We start from the raw sequence: 23,357 nt of genomic DNA, 5'->3' as shown, positions 1-23,357 counted from the left end.
TTATAAAATAACTTAACTAGATATTCATTGAAAATATTAATGATAACAGAGTCCCAAAGATTCTCTAAAATGTTTTGCCCCTTTTAATTTTTAAATTGCCTTGTTTGTGAAAATGTTGCCACATAAATACAATGGTGATCTTTTCAAATATACTGAGTCATAGCTGGAGATGCATTACTATAGGAAAAACAAGTAAATTATATTATTTGCTAAGGAATACTGGGAAAATAATATTTCTGGATACTCTCCCCAGTGATTTCTGTGCCTTAAACTGCCCCCTTCCTGGAGGTGTTTAGGGCCAGGCTGGATGAGGCTTTGTGCATCCTGATCCAGTGTAGAGGTGTCCTTGCTCATAGCAGGGAGGTTGGAACCTGATGATCTTTAAGGTCCCTTCCAACCCTAACCATTCTATGATTAAATCAGATCTTAAAATGCCTAGGAAAAACGTGTTAAACATTAACTTCAATGTTGTAAAAAAGATTCTCGAATACGTCTTTTTCTCTGAAGGAGAGTTGCCAGTGTGTTCGTATTTGAAAATGAACATTTCTTGCTGGCAAATCTAATGTGTGAAATTCTTTCACAGCATTAAAACATACCTGTTTTCTATACATTTTGTTTTAAAATGCTTTTTGTTTATTTCCTCTTGAAAAAACATCAGTACTTGTAATCTCAAACCATTACATGATCAGCCCGCATCATCTAATAAAATAATTTATGCAGCATTAAAATTCATACCACAGACTTACCTTTTCTGCTAACAATTCTCTGATCTTGCTTGCCTGGAGACGAAATTTCATTAACTGTGACTCCAGAGTTAAACATCTTTCCTTCCAGTTTACGGTACCTTCTGGCTCTGAAAGTTCAGCCATATTTATGCTGGAAAAAGAAAGGGAAAAAAATCCCCACATCAAATTGAGTCTGTATTTAATGTCTGACTTTTTTTTAATGTACATACCAACTTATTTTACATAAATCTCTAGAATGCCCCCAAATTTTGTATGTGTATAGCTTCATAAAACTTAGTAAAACTATATTAGTCTATGAAAGCCTTATCATAACTGGGAGATTTCTGAAATATGTGTTAATAATATTTAGGTTTATCATAATTTAATTTCTTCAATTATTTTTGGGCTACAATACGTTTGATGAGCAGAGGCACATCATGTAATCTTCAGTTACTGTATATATCCTTAATTACAGAGAAGAGGCTTGTAGAGAACTGAGCTTTGGCTGAGAAAATGCCTTTTATAGTTTAACTACCTGTGTGTTAGTACCACTTTTGGTTTTACGTAAGTTTAATGTTTAGCAGATGACTCTTTTAAAAGTGTTTCAAAAATTCTCATGCTCAATCAAATTGTCTTGAAAATAATACCCTTAATGAGATGCAAAGGGGAGTTTATGGTTCAAAATGTAAAGGCAGGTGAGCAAACAGTCCCCAGTGGGTCCCGCACATAAAAAACAATCCCTTTACATCAGCTGTTGCAGAACTCAGGACATCCTGATTCATGCATGTTTCGGGTTCAAATCTGTGCTTGAATCTACATTTAACTGCTCATGCCTCTAGAAATTAAACTCACTGCCCTTTTGGACAAACATTGTTGGAAAAATTATTCAGAATGAGAGATGGCTCATCATGGCTTGAGTCTGCGAAGCGAAGAAAATAATTTGTGTGTAAGCAGAAGGACTGGGCTCTGTTGTATCCCAACTATTTGTAGACGGCTTAACAGAGAGTAAGTGGAAGGCTGAGGGCAGCCATTCAGTTAAATAAGTCCCCTTATGAGCAAAGGCCCAGGCCTTTGCAGGTCTCTGAACACATAGGTTTAGCTTTGAAAATAAAGCTTCAATTTCCCCTAAGTATTCAATGTATCTCTGAAATAACAAACAGTCATAAAAACACCACTCAGAGGAAAGCAGCTGGAAGATCACAACAAATAAAACATAAGGTCATAAGGTTATGCTGTATGTTTGTTACCTTTGTCATGAGCAATGAGAGTCTGGCAAGGAAAGGCAAGTAGCAACCATTTTCAGTGTGAAGAAAGGGGCTGGCACAGGAAAATCATGCATAATACAGATCTATACTGCAACTCCTGACTCAGCATGGATTAATAAGCAACGTCTTTGAGAGCCCCCCTCCCCATGTGTACTCCAGTCCTTCAGAAGCCTGGGCTCATGCACTCTTCTTCCTCACATTGTTGGAGGAGGCAGCTCCACTTCCCTCTTTCCCCAAACTCTCATCAGCTAGAGGGGAAGGACCTATGGATTTATCTATTCCACTGTTCCTGACACCAGGAATAAAAAAAGGCAAAGCATTGCAAGAGGTATCAAAATCATGAGCAGGATTCAAAAAAGTCCTTAACAATACATTAATATTTTCTAGTTCTAAATTTTCAATTATTCAAATTACTCTCAAGTTCATTACAGCTAAGCAGGTGAAAAACTTCCTGTCTCAAAACTTTCCTTCCTTTCATGTACCCTAATTATTTGTTCCTTTCATTCTGTATCTTAAGTTAGAAGGAAGAGGATCACCACAATCACTTGTCTGAAGGTAAACTGCTCCACTCTTGACTCTCTTCTCTTCTTGGTACTTCAGGCTATGATTCAAACTGTTAACCTTGAGGCCACAACCATCCCTACTCAGGAATCCTCCATCAGGAATCCCAATGGACTCACTAGGATTTAAGCATGTTATTAAAATAGTTTCCCGAGCTGATCCTTCAACACCCAAATTATCAACTTGAAGGACACAAGCATTTCAGCTTTCTGGGTGATCAGTGTTTTCTACCATTTCCACCCTTCTTTTAAGCTTGGCAGAAAACTCCCTGGACTGTCAGGGAACCAGGTTGCTCACTGTTGTCCTGTCCCAAATCCTCACTCCTCTCTCCTTGTGCAGAGTTCCCACATTCAAGGAGGGAAGGTGGCACTTCCAAGCCACAGCTTCCGCTTCACAGAAGCAGCAGAAGTTTCAGATGCAGATTGATTTGGACAACCTGGATTCTGCTCTCCCAAGTAACAAGGAATGACAATTTTTTTTTCTACTATTTAGGATTTTTTTTTCACTAATTACAGCTACATAAAACAGAGATTAACTCAGCCAGCATCTGGTCAACAGTAGGATATTACAGTGCTTGTAGTAGTGAAAACACAAACAGATCAAATAGTGAAACAATTTTTGCTTTTTGGTGGCTGTAATATTACAGGGTGGAGTTAAAAATATTTGTCTTTTAAGAGACAAAACATTTGAGTAGATTAATTTCTGGCAGCGAGCAATGTGTGCAGCCAAGTAGTTTCTCAGTGTCCAACCAATTAATACTCCACTGTTTAAACATTACAGATAGAGTTTGAAAATAACTCTTTTTATTGTGGGAAGTTTGTTAGAGATTATAATAATTTACTTCACATTTTCCAACAAGCCAATGGGTTCTGGAAATACTTACAGGCACTGTTTACAATTGCAGAGTGAATAATCTTACTTTGAATCAATGACTTCCTGTTTCTTGTTTGATTCCCCAAGGGAGGACAAAAATTAGTTCATCTCTCTTGGCTTAATAGAGTACTCTGAATCAGCAAACCTACACAAAGTTCTCCCCTTCTTCCTGCTCCAGTTCCCACTGTGAAGCCCTTCGTTTTCCTCCAGTCCTCAAAAATAAATGCTTTTGAAAAGTAAACTAAAAAAGTGCCTATTAAAGCAGCAACTTCTAATTATGTAATCAAAAAAATTAATTGAGACAAGTTTGACAGGTCTGGAAAGGTTAAATTTGTCTTTTTAATTTTTTAAGTTTATAGACCTCTTTATAGGCTTCAAGAAGGGATTGATATAGTTTCCTTTTCTTTGTGGTCTGCTTGGAAATCAAAACACATTTCAGGGAGAAGGTGGGAACAATGTTCTAGCTTTTGAAGAACATAAAAAATGTACGTATTCCTTACTGCACTGTGTTTTCCTCTGTTTTTTAACAAAATGTGTTTAGCTAAACACTTCCTATTCTGTCCATATGTTCTGGATGTCTTTTCTCTGCTGGAGAAAGCTTGGTAAGTCCTTCTGTTTCAGTGCGAGTGTGTCTGCGCAGTACGTGGTGGGTTCCCTACGCCCACCTAAAATATTCACCAGCCCAGATGCATTTGGACCATACCCCTGAAATTTCAGGCCTCCACCCTTTTCACCCAAAACTCAGCATTTTCAAATATTTTTGAAGCCATAAAGGTTGGACTGGAGAAAGGAAATTATGAGACAAAGTGGACCTGTTTGGGAATCAAGGAAGTCATTCTCAGGTTTGTTGCTGGCCAGGGCCCTTGCTCATGTTGAAACACTAGTAACTTTATTTTCCACTTGACTCATTTTGCATAATTCTGTGCTCAAACTGTAGCCTCAGCTATTTAAAACTTCCCTTCAAAATATGTTCCACCAACAGTTTTTCTGCTGCTTCCTAGATATTGATGAAGCTGTTCCCGTGAGGCAACACGTCAGCCTGGGCTCTCCCACTCCAGCACCGGGCGCAGACCCCCCGGGAGCCCTCCTGACTTCAGGGGCCGGGCTGCCCCCTCCCAGCTCACGACCGAGCCACTGCGTGCCCGGCTGCCCCGCGAACGGGCAGGACCGACGGCTCATCCGCAGAGCGCTCTCAAATGCAGGTAGCAAGCAGCGTTAAAGGGCAGACCATTTCACGTCCTCTTTCTAATGACAGCAGTTTTAAAGGTCGCAGTAAAAATAACTTAATTTAGCAAGTTGTGTTTCCCTCGCTTTCCTTTTTGGGGAGATAGCAGGGACAACACGGCAAGGGCACTGCCAACAGGACAAGAGGAGCCCGGGCCTTAAGGGACCCAAAGCGACCCGAGGCTCCTCAGCCTCCTGCCGAGGGGACACCGCTCGACGCACCCCCGGGCTGCTGCAGCCAGTGACATCGCGGTGACCTAACACGACGTCACCCCGCACCGTGACCGAGTCGCCCGGGAACACCGCGTCGCCCCCCTCCCGACGCCGGGGAGGGACACCCCGCGGCGGCGCCCCCGAACCCGCCCCGCCGGGGGACAGCCCGCCGCCGCCCCGCTCGCAGAGGGAGGGAAGGGGGCAAGGAGAGGAAGGTCAAACCTGGCCAGCCGTGCCTCGCCGCGCTGCTGCTGCTGCCGCCGCCGCCCGGGCTGTGGGGGGTGCGGGGCCGCGGCTGCCCGCGCCCCGCGGCGCCCGCCCCGTCATCCCCGCGAAGCGCGGCGCGGGCGCCTGAGCGACGGCCGCCGCGGCCACTGAGGAGCGGGGGGCCGCCCCCGGCGGGGCACCCGGGCGGGGCCTGGGCGGCTCGGAGGCGGCGGGGGGAGACGTCCAGAGCCGGGGAGCCTTTCCCGTGAGGGGGGCGGGCGCCGCGGACCCGTCCGGCCCGGCGTCTCGATCGTGCCGGCGGGGTTGGGCTGCGGGGGCCTCTGCCCCGCCGCTTCTGGCTTCAGAGTGGAAGAGGGTAGGCTTAGGTTAGGTATTAGGAAGAAATTCTTCACTGTGAGGGGGGTGAGACGCTGGCATAGGTTGCCCGGGGAAATTGTGGATGTCCCACCTCTGGAATCGGCGGGATTGGAATTAGATTATTTTTTAGGACCCTTCCAAGCCAAACCGTTCTATGGTTCTTCCCCGGACGGCCGCTGGTTGCGGAGCACCGCTTCACTCGCCTGCTCTGGCCCCGACGGCGTCCCCGGGAGGGGCTGGCGGGGCAGAGGGTGGGATGGGGTGGCTGGAGGCGCCGGGCAGCCTTCCCGAAGCAGCGCACGGCCTGGTCTGTGCGGGGAAGGGCTGCGGGAGCCTGGCAGCTCTCCCGAGCAGAGCGGGTCTGAGTGTGTGCGGCACGGCTGCAGCCGCACCCCGACCTCTGCCTCCGCGTCGGGAGGGACGGCCTGCCTTTACCCCCTTCCCCACCCCAATTTTTTAAGTTCCTTTAGGAGTTTCTGATTCTCCTTCTGACCTTGTGTGTATTTCTGGAGACTATGTTAGGTCCTGAAGTTCGTCAGCTCCAACCGTGGACCTTAGAGCCGTTTACATTTTACCTTTTGGGGAAGGTCATTTGTCAAGCAGAAACCCGAAGGTTGGAACCATGCAGTCACCAGGGCAATGGTGGGGATATTATGGGATGAACAGGTCTGGCAGAGCTGGTTAATGACACACTTTGCGTTTTATTAGTAACCGGGGTGAAGCAGCAGGTGCACGTGCTGGTTAGTCATGTTGGCAGCAGACTCTTCATCCCCCCCGGCTGCAAGTACCTATGAGTACCTCTCAGGTAGCCAGCCGTCTCAGTCCCTTCTAAACCACTGCCTGAAGGATTGAGAAGTATTTGGGAAAAGCAGTTAGTATGTTGCTTGGGTGAGACATACAGGGATCTTCCTCATACACACATTACCTTGGACTGAGTCTCGAGGATTGTATTTTGTTTGGATTATGATTTAGAGAGACAAAAGTGTTTTACAGATTCTTCTGGTGCATAAACACACCACACTTCACTCTTCTCGGGTTCATTTCTAATGGTGTGCAGAGTCATTTTGTGTAAACTGCTCTTTGACAATCATCTGTGAGTCAGTGAAAGTGCTTCTTTTTTGTTGTTGTTCATTTGCAAAAAAAGGTCTTGAAAGCTCAAATATTCCCCATCTGGTTATACACACGATTTCATTTTTTCCTTTTCAGTTCACTACAGCCTCCAATTTTCCACTCTTTTGCAGTGACCTTAAAGTATCCAAACAACTTCACTGTAACTGCTTCATTTGCTGTTACTTTCCTAAGTACTTCATGTACTTTAAAAAAAAAAACAAAACTGGTAGCTAAAAAATGTGTTAAAAACACGATTGGTGATATAGCAAGAAGTAAATTATTTTCTTCCCATTACCTTCTGTCTACAGTATTCAAGCTGCATGATTCAACCAAAAAAGGATAAAAATCATCATTCGGCTCCTAACAGATGCTATACGAAGTGATTTAGCAGTGGGGTTTAATGAAAACGTTGGCCATATAATTTCCTTGAGGAGTGACACATTCTCTCTAGGTACACCGAAGATCGCAGAGAGTGTTTGAATTCGGAGCTCACTGAGCTAAGGAAGAGCGAAGGCTGCATGAATGGCACGCCGAGACCGCAAGAGGGAGAGCAAAGCCTGTTCACTAAAGGAGTGTGTCTTTCTCTTCGTTTTGTGGCTTGACATTTTCTTTGGCCTCAGTTAAAAAAAAAAAAAAAGCTCTGCAATCATGCAGCTCTTGATACTTGTATGTAAAGAGGCATGAAAAATAATTCTGGAAGAGGGAATAGGGATAGTCAGGATTTTCTCTGAACTGCCCTGAGCTGTAAAGTATGTAGAGGTGGCTAGAATCTGTGTTCAGTTACTGAAGGAAATAAAATTACCAGTAGAACAACTGGGACACATAGAACAAAACACAACTTTGTTTTGTAATTAGAATGCAAGAGGGAAAGCCATAAATCTTCCAGGCAAAGACCTAGAAAACTGTTGTACGTGTAAGCACAGTCTCAGGGGGAGAGTTGTTTCTCTGCTGCTGACACTGGTGGAAGTTACATACAAGCAGTAATAAATCGGAGTTGGAGTCTTACAAAGTATGTGCAGAAAATGCAAAAACCCTGATACACTGTAGAAACAAACTGCAAGACCAGGTATTTGCACCTTGGGATGATCATCTGTTAGTTGGCTCACTACAGAAGCAAACCAGAGTCAAAACACCATTAAATAATTGCCTCTCTAATATGGCCTGTAAATATTAGCCTCTAGATGTGCACTGAAGATGTGCATGTTGTGTGTTTTTTACTGCCTAGAGCTGACTTTAATGCAAGAAAGTAAGTTCTAGTTTCTAGTTGTCTTATTAAACAATAACCTTATTAGTTTTAAAGAATTAAGAATACTGTATTGCAAAACATTTACTTTAGAGCATGGCAGCTAATAATAATAATAATAAATGCCACTAGTTCCATTTCAGAGATTATCAAGTGTTTTTTAAACCTGCAACTAGAATGTACATTTTTGGGGTTTATGAGATTTGCATGAGTACATAGAATGTGATTCTGACATGCTAGGTCAGAACCTCAGACCCATCATGACAAACCGAGCTTGTTCTGGTTCTTTCTCACATAAATGTACATTGCAACCAGTTAAGTTTAGGTATTTTAGCCTGGTATATGTGTCTACAATTGGAAAATATATTCCAGAAAACATCTTGTGATCCAAAAATCTTGGATTATACATTGTCTTTTGTAAATTAATTTCTGTGTGGATTTTTTGAAAGGGTGATACATATTTGAGAGTTGCAATTGAGGAAAAGTTGGCATGATACTGTTGATTTTATTTGCAATTGCAAAACTGTGATATGAATAAATATATCATCTTCAGGTGCTGTTCATATTAATTTAAAAGCGTCTTGATCTTTCTTGGCAAAATCAAACCAAAACAAACCAAACAGCTTTGAAGGTTTTATTTAAGTGGCGAAGGGGAAGGCAGAAAGATCATTCCTGTTCAATTAATGTTATCACCATGACATGTTAAAAGTGTTGCCCTTTCAAGGCTATAGCTTTCAGGGATAGAAAATGGCATCTTATCTAAAGAGCCTCTAGTATTTGTGCTTCGGTGCCTTTGAGTGGAAGAATGTACAATTATTTCAGTTATTAGCAAAGGCTTTTTCTACATAAGAAAAATACGGCTTATGGGAGGGTCTGTGGCTTCCCCTTAAAAGCACAAACCTCTTTTAATTGTTTGGCGCCACACAGTGGTAAAATTCTAGATTGCGCTAAATTTCTGAGAGTTTTCAGATTATAAACTCATTATTTCCCTCTGAAATAAACTTAAAATATAAAATATGCTACTTACTGGTTATAGACATACAGACCCTTAGATCAATACTAAAATTTACATCTCAAACATAAAAATTTCCAACAGTGTGGTTTTATAGTGTTTCCTTTGAGAAGGATTTTCACTGGTGGATGTTGATTTGTCAATAATGTGAAGTCTGTGATCATAAATACAGCCCTTCAAAAAAACTAGTGATGAATTGCAGAATCTTGCTGAGACATCCCAGTAAAAATGGCTGTTCCCAGTCAGAGCAGGGGTCCATCTAGCCTGTTATCCAGTCACTAGACTGTCATCCTCAGCCAGTGTCCAAGGAGGTTACGTGTCGTTTCCCCAGAAAACTGTCCCAGTCAGCAGTTGTTTTGTGGTTAAGAGATTTTGAGAGACTGAAAATTTTTGTTTTGTAACTTTTGCTGTTTGTTTGGCGGTTGTTTTGTTTGTTTGGTTTGGTTGTTTGTTTGGTTGTTTTTTTCTTCCATGATGTAGTCCAGCTGCTTTTGAACAAATGTCATTTTCTAGATCCAAAATGTCCTAGGATGATGAGCTCCATGGTATAAATAATGTTTTTTGCTCTGGATGCACCATCTGCTTGTTCCATTTGATACCTCTTAATTTTTGTAGAGACAGTGAAAAATTATCATTTACATTTCTGGTTATTCAATTTCAGTAGTTTGTCTTTGAGAGTGGAGTTACTTACACTCTTTAATGGCTTCACAGATAAGGCACTCTCTACCTTTGGCCATCCTTCTTACCCTTCCTACCTCACACCTTTGGCCATGTTCTTTTTTGTGGAGGGATGAATACTGCACACAGCGTTCAAGGCACAGGTGTATTTATACAGCAACACTGTGATGTTTTCTAGTTTGTTTGTTATTTTCTCCCTAGCAGTTTCTAACACTGAAGGTGCTTTTTGTCTGTGCAAGATCTCTGCCTTTAGATACCTAGCAGAGCAAGCAGAGCCATGACACCCATAATTCAAGAGTCTGTTATTCCTTAGCACCAGAACAGAAATTATGAAAACAGCATGGCTTAGCTGCTTTCCAAGGTAGTTAATTATAGACTTATCAAGTTTGGAAATGACCTTCAAGATCATCAAGTCCAACCATCTGCCCTACAACCCCTAACTCCTAAACCATCTCCTGAAACACCACATCTACCCGTTTTTTGAACACCTGCAGGGATGGTGCTGCCACCACCTCCCTGGGCAGCCTGTTCCAGTGCCTGACAACCCTTTCAGTGAATAATTTTTTCCTAATAACCAATCTAGCCCTCCCCTGGCACAACTTGCAGCCATTTCCTTATGTTCTATCTCTTCTTACTTGGGAGAAGTAAGGCCAACACACACCTCACCACAACCTCCTTTCAGGTAGTTGTAGAGAGCAATGAGGTCTCCCCTCAGCCTCCTCTTCTCCAGGCTGAACAGTCCCAGCTCCCTCAGCCTCTCCCCATACGACCTGTTCTCCAGACCCCTAATCAGCCTAGTTGCCCTTCTCTGCACCCTCTCCAGCACCTCCATGTCCTTCCTATATAATGCCTGGTGAGATGCTAAGAGGTGATACGTGAGCTAGTTTTTAAAATAAGTTATTCTGGATGCTGGAAACTTGGTGTTTGTGGAGAACAGAGCAATTTAAGTTTGTGGGTCTGTTGTAATACTGTTTCATTTCTTGAGATGACTTTTTGCTTCTAACTGCACTACTAAGTGTGTATTCAAAAGTTACCCTACACCTCCATAGCACTGATGTTCCTCTAACTGGAGAAACTCGGGTAAAGCACTTTTGGAAACAAGAAAGTTCCTGGAAAGTTATCCCAAGTGTTTCAGAATATGAGCTGGAATACATAGGGCTGAAAAGGATTCTCTGAAATTGGGGAACCTGTAGGAAGATGACAGTGAATGTAGAATGTGCAGGTATTGAGTTGAGCATAAGGAACTGGGTAGGTAGCTTAGCTTGTTGAAGAATTTCCTTACACTGAAGGAGGGTGTGTTCTCTGGTTTAACTGGAAGATTAAATCACATATGAGCAATCAATCTCTCTTCGAGCTGGAGATAGTTCAGCATTTTTAAGTGGGTCACTGAGGTGCATGGTGCCCAATTAATGGTGTCAGTTCCCTAGGAATGGCTGAACACAAAACAGAGGGAAAATCAACCAACCAACCGAGAAAAACCTCAAGTTATTTTCCATGTTTTTTGATATGATTAAACCTTTTCTCAGTTCCTTTGGCTGTTACCGTGTTGGAAGTCAGAAGGTGTCAAAAGTGTTAAAGGGGGATCCAAGAGTTTGTTCAAAGTCCTGAACAAGACTCCTGGACTTCAGCTGCCTTTCCACCCCTCCCAGCCTCTTTTGCTAGGTACAGCTCATGGGCTGGGGGAAAACCAAACGTTTCCACCTGGTAGCTGACTGCTTGCAAGTTAGGTACTTGGTTACTTAATTATACAAGACTCGGAAGATTTGTGAAATGCACGTAAGTGTTGAAAACTTTAAAAAAACCAAACCAAAACCCAAACCAGCTCTGGCTAAAAATGAAGAGTTTATAAACAACAACAACAACAACAACAACAAAAGTGACTTTTAGTTTGTTTGGTTTTGTTCATTATTTTACAGTTGAGGAAAGATGCTGGTTTACCTTTTGGTTAAGACAAGGCTATTCATTCCGGAGACACCCACCCGGCTGCCCTCGGCGGCCGCCGAGGAGGGTGCGCTGGGGCCGGGCAGGCCCCGAACGGCGCCGGCTGCCGAGGGGCACCCGCTGAACCCCTCCCGCAGCACCAGGCCCGGGGCTGCCGGCCTGCAGCGGCGCCGGGGGCCGCTACGTGGGGCGGGCGGGCCGGGGAGGGCCCGAGGGGCGGGCCCCGCGGCCTGGTGGGCGGGCGGCGGCTCCGGCCCCCTCGGGGCGGGGCGGCGGGGACCGGGACGGGAAGCGGCGCTGGTGGGTGAGTCTCCCTGCCCCCGGGTGAGGGGCTGGCTGGGTGCTCCCGGCGTTCCCCTTCGCCTCCGCTACAGCCCGCTGCCGAGCCGCGGCCTCCGTGGCGGTTCCTCCGCCGCCGCCAGGCCCCGCCGCGCACCGAGGCCCCGCCGTGAGGCCGCCGGGACGGGCCCCGGAGGCCCCGGGGGCTGCGCCTGAGGAGGCGGTGGGTGAGGTTTGTCCCGGCCCCCGGGAGCTGCTGAGGGGCTGTGCGGGCCGGTTGGGCAGTCACGGAGAGGACGACGCGCTGGCGCGGCAGCGGGGCCCGGCGGCATCTTCCTCTCGGCCTGTCGAGTGCCCCAGGCCGCCCGGAGGTTGTTGGGGCCGTCGAGTTTGTCCCAGCGCCGGGGCGGGCGGCGGTGGGCACAGTGGGCTGTAGCGCCGGGGCGTCCCTCGGGGCGCCGGGAAACAGCAGGGGTGGTGCGGGGCTGCCTGAGCGCTGGCGCGGGTTGTCCAGGGAGTCCATGGCGTCTCATCCGTGGAAACGTGCAAAAGCCAGCTGGGCACGGTCGTGGGTACCTGGCTGCAGGTGGCCCTGCCTGAGGAGGGGGTTGAAGCAGGTGGCGTCCAGAGGTCCCGTCCAACCTCCAGTGACGTGTGCTAGTAAGCTTGTAAGGCAACGGGGCTGTCCTGCCCAAACCAGGACAGACAGTTCGTCAGTCATCCAGCAAATCCTGAAATCCTGTCTTCTCTGCCTTCCGTTGTGTGCTGTGAAGCCTGGGTGAATCCTGGAATTCTGGACGGAATGCTAGAAATTGCTGAACTTGATCATCTTAAAAAAATTTTGCACAGATAAGTCAATAAACATTATTTCAGGACAGTGAGAAGACCAGTTACTGTAGGAAGTGTTTGTAACGACGCTTTTAAAACAATATGACCTGTTGTTTTTTGGGTTTTTTGGGTTGGTGTTTTTTTTAAGCAGGTATCTTAATCAGCTGAAATGGTTTTGAAGAAGAAGAAGGAAATTCAGGTGGATGCATTCTTTCTTGATCGTCAGCAGCTTGAAAAACTTCAGAGTAAGTGGTGTGTTGAGTGTTTTTTTTTCTGAAGGAATGTGTGTTTTCTCTTTCTGCTGGTAGTAGAATGTGGTTGAGTAGCTACTGAAATTGATCTGTTTGTTTTCTTGTTACATTTCTGCTGTTTTTCTTTTTTGGGTTTAGGTGTGTTTGCTCTTCTGTGGTTTGTTTTTATTTTGTAATGACAACGACTTCTTACTTTGGCAGCTAAAAGAATCCTTTAGAGCACCCTGCCTTTGGTTCAAAACCTCTTTGCTTCATTTTATCATTGGTGTGAAGGCGCTAGGAGGTTCTACTTGTGATCCCACTTACAGGCCTGAAATTCAGTGCTACTGGAAGTACTAGCCTTAATACATAGGATAACACTGAATTTCAAACATCACAGAATGGTTGGGGTTGGAAGGGATCTCTGGAGATCATCTTGAATGTATTTTCCCAGTTTTTGTATTTTCTATAGTTAATTTAACTTAAAGGTACTGTTCAAATGCTCTTTTTTTTTTTTTAATGACACAAGCTTCCAGTGATCTTTAAAAAAATCAAAACCAACAAAACTAACAAAGACTAATATAAGATTTGCCTGCTGAAGTTCTCATGAGGTGCTCTGTGCTGTCTAGTCAGCACTGGTGAGGCCACACCTGGAATGCTGCATCCAGGTCTAGGCTCTCCAGTGCAAGAAAGATGTGGACTCTGGAGAAAGTTCATCAAAGGGCCATTACGATGATGAAGGGCCTGGAGCATCCCTCCTATGAGGAAAGGCTGAAAGAGCTGAGACTCTTCAGCCTGGTGAAGAGAAGGCTCAGGGGGATCTTATACATGTGTAAAAAAATCTGAATGGAGCATGTAAAGAAGACAGACTCATGCTTTTTTCTGTGTTGAACAGTGATGGGACTGGAGAATATGGGCACAAACTCTGACACACAAGAGGTTCCCTCTGAACATCTGGAAGCACTTTTTTTTTAATGTGGGGTGACTGAGCAGTGACACTGGTTTCTCAGGGAAGCTAAGGACTCTCCATCCTTGGAAGCTTTCAAAAGTTGTCTGGCCATGGTCCTGGGAAGCCTGCCCCAGGTGACCCTAATTGAGTGGTGGGGTTGGACCAGATGACCTCCAGAGGCCCCTTCAAACCCCAGCCATGCTGTGATTTCATGAATCTAGTCTTCATGCTAAAGATGAGGCCTACAATTACATCACAGTGAAACTTGTAGTTTTTTTCATTTGTTAGAAAAAAATTCGGTGCTAAGTTGTAAGGTGACTTAAGGGTTTGTGGCAGCAGTAGATTTACTGGAACAGCACAAATCCTAAGAATTAAGTTGTGATTTCTGAGTGTAAATTCTGTGTTGTTTATTCTGCTTACTGTAATTTCTTTCTAAAAAGAGATTCTTCTTCCAAATGTAGCATTTTCAAAGGATGAGGAACAAAACCTGGCATCTCTGCTTCTGCACTGTGCGCAGCTGAGCAATGGCATCCAGCAGATCCAGTGTATTAAACAAGTAAGACTTCAGTGTGAGTTTGGGTTTTGGTAACCCACAGTGTGTCATGGGGATGCACCAGGTAGCGGTGTTGTTCTGGGACTTAAATAGCAAGGGCTACAGTTCCTGAAAATGCTGAAAGGCAAGTGATACCAAGTTTACTATTTTCTGTGTATTTATTTTCAGTATCAGAGGTGTTCTTGGAATGTTAATTCAGTACCTGAAACTCGACAGGCTATGGTAAAGTGAGGATAGTTTTGCACAATGTACTTGGATGAAGGGGAAATCTGCCTCTAAATGATGAAGCCATATCCAGAGTTTTTGTTGATCATGTATTCTGTTGATTATAGATTATACCATTGGTGAAGAAGATGGATCAGAACTCTGCCTGTGATCCCATGGTTAAAGCTTGTTTGGATATTTTGGGAGAGACGTATTTTTCACTGGATGTGAAGAATCCCTTGAAAAAAGTATTAGCAAGGTAGAATACTGAACAATAAGCCTTTATTATTATGCTTTTTTTTTTTTTTTAAATGCTCTCCTTACCTGGAAGTCAGTAATTTGTCATGCAGTACAAATTGCTGAAAAATTGTGATACTAATATGTGAGTATGTACTGTTTTTCTTTCTTGTTTAAAGATCTTAATTATAAATAATACAATAGACCACTGCATAAATAACTTCAAAATGAAGTATTATTTTGATCTGTTTAATTACTGGAAAGAGTGTGTGTAATTAGCACTTTGAATTTTAAAAGCCAATATTAAAATAGAAATTTAAAATACTTCTGTTTAAATAAAATATCAGCATTGACAATGTAAAGAGAAAGCTGTTTGGAGGAATCATAACTAAACTGTGGTTTTTTATGCCTTTTTTATTGCAATTAATTTTTTTCTATTGCAAAATTACTGTTACGTTTCTTCAGTGAATTTATTACAGCCTTAACATTTTTTATTTCCATTGCTTAGCAGTCTTCTTTTCTATGTCTGAAAACATTTGTTGTCCCACTGAGAGAAGCAGGGCTTCCATCCTGTATTTGATTGCATGCCAGAGCTCTACACCCCTTTGAGAGGTTTTCTAGCTTCTCCAAAATTTGAGCAGGTCTGTTTATTTTAAAACAGAATATGTTTTCAGGCAGGAAGCAACATCTGCTGTTTTTTGGACTTTTAGCTGTCATTGACTTCAGTTAAGTGGATATTGATAACACCTCAGTGTGAGCTAATAGATTGTCCTGTTTCTTTACTGTTGCAGTTCACTAAACAGTCTTCCTGAAGAGTTTATGACATTAGCTGTACAAAGCTTTGTGTGCTGCCTTAGGGAAGAACTGAAAATCAGAGATGTATATTTGTACAGAAAAGTGCTGGACAACCTTGCTTCTTGCATGGAGGACTTCAGCTTAGGTATGATGACATTGAATATGTTGTCTTGTGTTTTCACTTGCTCAGCATTGGTTTGCATGTTGGTGTGGCATGTAATTGTAATGTTTGCATCTTAATCTGTGTAAAATGGATACTGTCGGCTTATATTCACTAGGTAAATGTATTTTCTTTCCTCTAGGTAGAGCAAGTATTAAGAACCTGTTTGAAGAAGGTAAAGTTATATATATATATATATATGTTATATTTCACTGTTAGCTTATCAGGGGGAGGGTTGTGTGTGAAGAAGTAACATGAGGTAGGCATAAAGATCTAGCAGATCTGATTTCGTCTTGTTTTATTTTTAATAACTAGTATCCTCACATGGTACTTTTTTTGTCAGAGATTTTCCCTGGATTTGTACCTTTAATTTCCAGGGGTCAGTCTTTCTTTGTTGAGCAGCTGTTCAGATACAAATCTGAAAAGGTACCAGTGAGCAATTGGCTGGGAAAGTTGATGCTACTTTATGTGAAGTATTCTTTGTCCTGTGCCTCATGATGGAGTTTGATGTGGTAACACTGCACTGTTAATAGCCAGTCTTGACTATAGCAAGCACAAGGCTGCTGTGGCAAGAATTTTGTTTGGCAGTAATTTTGCAGAAGCCTTACCTTCTGGTAATGTGGGATAACTTGACATATTGTGCCTTCAGCATGCAGATAATGTTCACAGCTTCCCATGGACCTTTTATCGCTGCTCTATTTTTAGCTCTTGGTGATGTCAGCTTTTCATTGAGGATCCATAACTCTCAGCACTTCACAGGATTAGGCCATGGGGGGTTGGAAACTCTCACTTTGTACCATGTTGTCACAAACCAGCTTGAGATTCTGCTTTTGCATTGTGTCTTTGGATCTGCAGTGTAATTTGAGTAATTTGCTTAGTGAGTGGAAAAGATCACCACTGTTTGCATAACTGTTCATTGTGTCTGGGTATGATGTGTATGTGTGATTGCTTTGCTGGAATTTTTCTGTTCTTTTTCTCTCTTAAATTAATTCATGCCATAATTATTTCCACTAGTTCTTCAGTTTCTGCAGAAGTCGCTATTTGACATACAGGAAGAAAACAGGCAAGTGAATTCAATATAAACTGTATTTTATCTGTTTTTATTTCACTCTTGCAAGATATTCTGGTATAGTTTGGACTATCACAGTAGTCGTACATTGATGAAAGATAGGGATGTCATTTTAAGACGATACATATTCTAAATAAAAACTGCTGATGAGTTTATTTTGTGGCAATATGATGATACAAGAGAGAAACAGAGGAAAATGAAAGGCCATAATGTTTAAGACAGTGGTACTGTTAGAGCTACTATTTTTAAGGGAGGTCTTTGAGTTGTGGTTTTGCTATTTGAATTGTGACTGAACATGGCAATTAATAATAAAATTCAGAAAGAGTAATACCCTTCCATTTTCCATGAGTGTTTAATTTAGTATTGGTACTCTGTTTAGTCATTGTTTAATATTTTGACATTTTCCAGCATTGCATAAAGTGAAGCCTCCTTACTGTGGTCTCTCATCATGTACCCAGAGAAGAAAGGTGCTTAAAGGAATGTTTTGTACTTTAAAAGTTTAGATGTTGTCTCTTTTCATGTTAGAAGAAAGCTGAATCATAGAAATACACCTTATGCACGGAAGAACTGCTTTGAAAATGAGAAAGGGGCAGCACTGTGTTCTGTTGATCTTTTAAAAAAGTTTCTGGAAAAGCTGAGCTTTGCTCAGGCAGAATCAAATGAGTGAAAGTTTGTCACAGGAACCTGCAAAACTGTAGTAGAATTTGTTAACTTAATTTTAAAACACTAGCCATGAGTCTTCTATTTGTTTTCCTGTAGTTATGTATCTGGTCAACTCAGAAAATACATTACTTTTCACCATTAACTCTGTCTGAAGTTGGCAGAACGTAATTTTCTGGGGATGGTGAAGAATAGTTTTAATTTCCTTCTTATGTGCATGTCTGGGTTGTGTTGTTTTTTTTCACAGAAAGAATAATGGAAATCATATTGTTCAGACTCAGTTGATGCACGATTTACTGATAGCCATTAAGATTTCAATGATGCTTGTACAGAAATTACAAGAAAATATCCAGGGGAGTCTTTGGAAGCATTGTGAGTCTTTTGTTTGGCAAAGTATGTGTAGTTTACTGAAAAGCTCCGCAAACTTCCTAGTGGATGGTAAGTTTAGGAACATTCAAACCCAAATATTTTTGCTAAGTCAGTTTTGTTGTCTTTGTCATAAACACAACCTGAACATATGAAAACTTAGTGTAGCTTGATTGGAAACTGAACTTCTGAGATTAACAGGAGTGGGAGCAGTAGTAGGTCCTTTGGCCAGCTATGATTTGTAGATGATAATTTTGGAGTGTATGATTTAGCTTGTCCTACTATAAGAAAACAAGTTTAATGCTATTACTAATAATTCAGAAACTAAGAGAATTACATTTGAGACTCACTGAAAGTCTATTCCTACCAAAAATTGATGTCAGAACTATTTATTGGTCCATTATAGCTAGTTGAGTTTACTTCTTACACAGGTATTTTTTGTACAGTAGAATTTAATATAAATGACAGTAGGCTCTGCCAAAGTCCTCCTTGTTTTACTGGGCAGTTCTGTATTTTCTATCTGTTAAAAGGTATTAATATTTTCCTATTACACTAGAGTATAAATTCATTAGTACTTTCTGTGCAGGTGGACACTACAAATTTGGGCTTGTACAACTGCAAGTAGTCTAGGAAAATTCAATACCATCTTCATGATTTTGATATGTAGTTCTAGCACACAACATTTGCTGCAGTCTAATGTAAAATACTTTTCTCTGCTGTCTAGCAACTCTCCTGCAAACTGTTCAGACTACCTCAGGACTGGCTGTTATTCTGTTTACTAAAGCTATGTATGAGCCTGTTGAAGAATTACCTTCCATGGTAAGTGTATTTCTTTGTTAAAAACTGGGAAATGCCCGTGTTGTTAATTAGTTGTACCAGTGGTGTTCAGAGGCTTGGCTGATACGGCTAGCAGGACTTCCCAACCTCTGTATCAGTCTTTTGTTGGAGTTTAAATCCTTTATTCTCTCCTTGCTGTATGAAATAACACAACTAGGGTTTTGAGTTTGAGAAAAACAATATAAAAGAAATTTCTTGTATCTCTTCAGTTCTTTTAAGTTTCTTATTATGCACAAAACAGCTTTTCTTCTGTGCTGAGATACTGTAATGGGTGTTATCATCTGTTATTCCAGATCAGTGACTTGCTTCTTGGGTCAGTGAAACAGGCAGCCATGCCAGTGTGGTTTGTGAGTAACTGTGGGACTCTGTGTACAGAAGAACTCCCTGACTCGGTCCGTCTCTTTCTTTGCCATGGAGCACTGGCTATGCTGGAATGGAAGGATGGCAGCATGGGTGAAAAAGGAGAGAAACTATTACTAGATATCGCATCAGTCTTGTTGTCTTTGAGTTCAGAGTAAGCCTGGCTTTTGATTTGTATTTCATGTTTGGGAGGAGGGTGCTGATCTTTTTGCTTGTATTTTTGCACAGCTTATGTGGTCCTGGTGAAGCATCTCTGTGATGTTTTCAGTGTAATGATGCTTGTTTCTGCCACAGACCTTGTAATCTTTTAAAAATAATCAGAATTACTCTTGAGTTTGAAAAATACACTGTCTTAATATTGCATAAATAGTTCTAAGTTGCAATTTTTTCTTGCATGCTATTGTTTTTCCTACATGAGTGGGATTAGTTTACCAACTACCTAAAGGTAAGGTGTGGCAGAATCAGCTGTTAGGTGGATTAACTTGAGTTTCAGGACATCGCCTCCTATGCATTTAAAAATGCACAAGAAAACAAAGTGTGCCAATGAGTGGAATAGTTGATGCAGGATGAGTTTAAATATTTTTTCTCGTTGCAAGCATTTACTGCTTGCATCTAATGGTCTACCAGTGCTACTGGATAGGAGTTTAAAGCACATATGCAGTTCAACCTTCCTTCTTGCTTTGGCAGTCAATGGCATGATTTTGTTTTTACACATATGGTACTCAGTTTTACTTGTGCTTGTATTCTCGAGAATTGTGCAGTGACAATGCTGCTGAAATATTAGCATGTGGATACAAATTTTCATTTTTGTTTTTAAAATAGCAAGTGTAATGGCTCGTCAGGGTTCTTTTCCCCATATTTAGGGGTTTTAGCAGTGATGAGTTAACAGCATGTCAGGTAACTAAGCATACTCTTTTGCACCATCCAGTTAATCTCCTCCTTTTTGTGTTAGTTTATTCTCTTGAATTAACGTTTAGTGTCTCCTTACCTGTTTTGTTTTAGTGTGAGGTGAGGTAAATTAATGTGATGAGTAATTATTTTGAAATAAAATATTTCAAAAAAACTGACAAATGCAGATCAACTTCTCTGTTTCTTCTCTTTGAAAGGTTAAAAGAATCCAGTATGGCCACATCTTTGTCTAGAATCCTTGTTATTTGGACTACTTCAGCACTGGCTACCCTTGTTTCAGGCTCCCCAGATCTAAAAATCAAACTTAATGGGAACTCAGATGTAATTGGGAAGCTGCTGGAATACATTTATACACACTGGGAACACCCCCTGGACGCCGTTAGACACCAAACCAAATTGATATTCAGGAATCTTCTACAGATACACCGAAGCACCATTACTGGATCCAATGAAAAATCAGATCCCTTCTTTGCAAGGTTGATAAAGCGTTTACTAAGCTTGGAATGGCACGTGAAAGGGAAATATGCTTCTCTTGCCTGTCTTGTGGAGTGTGTGGGCACTGAAAGTATACTACAGTTGGATAGAACAATTCCAGTACAAATCTTGGACGTGATGAATGATCAGTCTCTTGCACCCTATGCTAGTGATCTTCTGGAAACCATGTTTACAAATCACAAAGCCCATTTTGCTTTGAGTTTTCAAGAAAGCACCTGGATTGACCAGTGGCATGACATCTGGGTTTCTCCTCTTCTACTAATACTGTGTGAAGGGAACCATGACCAAACTACTTATATAATAGATTACTATTTACCAAAATTGCTCAAATGTAGCCCTGACAGTCTAAACTACATGATTAGAATTCTTCAGGTTTCTGCAGATGCTAATCTAGGTAAGAGAATACATGTAGTATTTGTAATTATTAATATCTTGGGTTTTTTTTAAATCTCAGAAATGTGATTTCTGATCTATTATTATTGTTAGAATTAATTTGGGAGAAAAATTCTGTATGATTACTGTTGCTGTTAGTATTTCAAGGTGGAATTCATGATAATCATATGTGTGTTTGCATGCCATGAGCAAAATAATTAGTATTTTAACTGTAAGTACCATACAGTTCTCTTTACATGCTTTGTTACATATCAGTATGTTTTTCTACTCTACACAGGCATGTCCAGTAGCAGGGCTTTACAGATTTGTTTCTTGTTTCAAATATGTGGATATGAGATTTATGATTCTCATGTAGTTTTTGACACAATTTATTTTTGAGTCCTTACAAGGTCCTTTTTTCACAGGACATGTTCAAGATGAAGCTTTTTGGGGCACCCAGCAGTTTAGAACTAGTTTCATCCATGACAGGCACTGACTTTTGAGGTTTTTGGGGTAAAAAATTAAAAGAGGGAAAACAGTCATGTGTTGGAAGCATCAGGAGTTTCTGACAAGCATCACAATTAATACATTGTTTGTATTAATCAAACTGTAATTAGTGCTGATTTAATTTTCTTTAGGCTCTGGCAGCACTAGAGGAGCTCTTGGAGCATTGATGGCATGTCTGAGAACAGCCAGGGCTCACGGACACCTGGAGCTTGCAAGTATCATGGGCAATGGTCTTGTCTCCACTGAATGTATAAAACAGGGTCTAGTTCATCAACACAATCAGGTAAACAGACAACTTGTTTTGTGTGTCTTTTAAATTAGAATAATTGCTGTGTCAGCATTATTTTAAAGCAAAATTATCATCACAGGTCACTGTAACTCTTTTGTAATTAACATCTTAATTTCTTTCAGGTTTGCATTGATGCTTTAGGTTTACTTTGTGAAACCCATCGTAGCACGGAAATTGTTTCTATGGAAGAAATGCAACTAATTCAGTTTTTTATAATGTACAACTTGAACAGCCAGTCTCCTTCAGTAAGGCAACAGATAGTTTCTTTACTGAGAAAGGTAATTTCATAAACAAAGTCTAACGTGCCTTGCCTGTTACGTTAGTTACATAGCGTTTAAAAAAAATTCTAGAGTTACTCATCTGAAAGAGTAGAAACTGTAACACCCGGACTGTGTTATATGTATAACCCAACTGAATGGCGGTAACTCATTGCAGGCAGGAATGGCTTAAACAAAAAATTAAATGATAGGCACAGTGACGTGATCATGAACGGCAGTGAGTGTTACTTAACCTGTCAGTGGATACATACTTTACCAATTGTAAAGCAGTGTGCTGTAGAGTAAGCAGTGAACTTTGTGTTGCCTTTGTTCTGGACTAAGAGCGTGCTTAGGTAGACTTACTGGACCTCAGGCAAATCCACAGTCACTCGATCAGCCTCAGCAACCTGACTTGGAAGAAAAGGTAGAGGAATATTAAGGGAGCAGTGTGACATGTGACTGTGCTGCTGTAGTCTGGAGGGATCGAGTGTGTCAACATTGTGGAAGTCACCAAGGTCACAGTTACATGTAGATCATGGTAGAGGGATATGGATAAAATGAGGAAACCATGTATGTTTTGGAAGATGTTATGGTCAAAAGAAAGCAGTGCGGAGAGAGAATACAGTACATCTGAGACAGAGGGGAAAATTGGGGAATAGGTTTGGTGGATATAGTCTACAGTGTTGCCTCATGCAGGCTGCAGAATATAAGATGGAAAAATTGTGTTAGAGAGACTGTAATAAGAAAGAAATAACATTAGTGGGTAATAAAAGAGCTAGGGGAAGTACTCCTGAGGTGTCAAATTCTGTAAGAGACACTGAAGCTGTTAGAATTAGATGCATCAGTTGAGGTTTTTAAATAGAGGAATGTAGGTTCCACAGAAAATGGGGAGGTGAAAGGAGAAGACTAGGCATGAGTTTAAGGAGGAAGATAGAAGAAGGTGTTGAAGGGAGTGGAAAAAGCTTGGTCGCAGAGATGAGGGGCAAAAAAACTGGGTTTTGGAGTGGAGAGAGAAGGATCTGTTCTGTTTTATACTGTATGCAAGCTTTTTGAAAATTAGAAGCAATATGATTTGGAAAATAAGCTGAAAAATCTCCTTTTCCTTATTTAACTGCCAATGATTCTTGCCTTACCTGTGTTTTCCTTTTGTTTTAAAAGTTATTTTGTAGGATACAAGAAAGTTCCCAGGTGCTTTATAAATTGGAGCAAAATAAAACCAAGCAAGAGGTACTTGAAAACTCAACTGAAAGGCATCCTTTGGGGATTTTGCAGCAATATAAAGTAAGTTAGACTGCTAGAGATACACTGGAGATATATAATAGGTGGGGATAGCATTTTTGAAAGATACTTCATTGTTCTTGAGAACATCTCTGGGTAAGTTGGGCTGTATCTGTGTTAGGAAATAGGGCAGTGCAGAAGGAAGAAATCTGTAAAGCAAAGCAATGATGAAGACCTTGTCCACTCTCTATGCACTTAAGCAGGTTAATTTTGACTTAAATGTACTGTTGTCTCATGAACTGAGTTCATAAATATTTGGAGCATATCTTTAAGGTTAATTTTGTGCAAAGCAG

General features: G+C 41.6%; 2 protein-coding genes across 8 annotated transcripts in view; one reads left to right on the top strand and one right to left on the bottom strand.

Annotated features, from left to right (window-relative positions):
- The window catches only part of PLEKHH2 (pleckstrin homology, MyTH4 and FERM domain containing H2), a 55,741-nt gene extending 50,582 nt beyond the window's left edge, over positions 1–5,159 (bottom strand). For both annotated transcript variants that reach the window (XM_051615089.1, XM_051615090.1), the window contains exons 1-2: positions 5,084–5,159; positions 747–876 (exon numbers count right to left, since the gene is read on the bottom strand). In XM_051615089.1, the coding sequence (XP_051471049.1) occupies positions 747–869 (123 nt within the window). In that variant the 5' untranslated portion in view covers positions 870–876; positions 5,084–5,159. The remainder of the gene's footprint in view (positions 1–746; positions 877–5,083) is intronic.
- A 6,543-nt stretch (positions 5,160–11,702) lies between these two features.
- THADA (THADA armadillo repeat containing) overlaps positions 11,703–23,357 on the top strand; it is a 168,987-nt gene continuing 157,332 nt past the window's right edge. For 4 of the 6 annotated variants that reach the window (XM_051614143.1, XM_051614147.1, XM_051614148.1 and 1 more), the window contains exons 1-13: positions 12,238–12,782; positions 14,178–14,272; positions 14,602–14,732; positions 15,502–15,650; positions 15,808–15,840; positions 16,680–16,728; positions 17,642–17,832; positions 18,485–18,579; positions 18,891–19,111; positions 20,064–20,755; positions 21,372–21,523; positions 21,652–21,807; positions 22,945–23,067. In XM_051614143.1, the coding sequence (XP_051470103.1) occupies positions 12,707–12,782; positions 14,178–14,272; positions 14,602–14,732; positions 15,502–15,650; positions 15,808–15,840; positions 16,680–16,728; positions 17,642–17,832; positions 18,485–18,579; positions 18,891–19,111; positions 20,064–20,755; positions 21,372–21,523; positions 21,652–21,807; positions 22,945–23,067 (2,163 nt within the window). In that variant the 5' untranslated portion in view covers positions 12,238–12,706. Of the gene's footprint in view, positions 11,735–12,237; positions 12,783–14,177; positions 14,273–14,601; positions 14,733–15,501; positions 15,651–15,807; positions 15,841–16,679; positions 16,729–17,641; positions 17,833–18,484; positions 18,580–18,890; positions 19,112–20,063; positions 20,756–21,371; positions 21,524–21,651; positions 21,808–22,944; positions 23,068–23,357 lie in introns of those variants that run through there. The other 2 variants (XM_051614144.1, XM_051614146.1) reach the window with 2 other exon arrangements.

This window comes from Apus apus, chromosome 3 (assembly GCF_020740795.1).
Source record: "Apus apus isolate bApuApu2 chromosome 3, bApuApu2.pri.cur, whole genome shotgun sequence".
Taxonomy (NCBI): domain Eukaryota; kingdom Metazoa; phylum Chordata; class Aves; order Apodiformes; family Apodidae; genus Apus; species Apus apus.
Note: the sequence above shows the minus strand (reverse complement) of the source record. Positions and strands in the feature narration are given on the sequence as shown.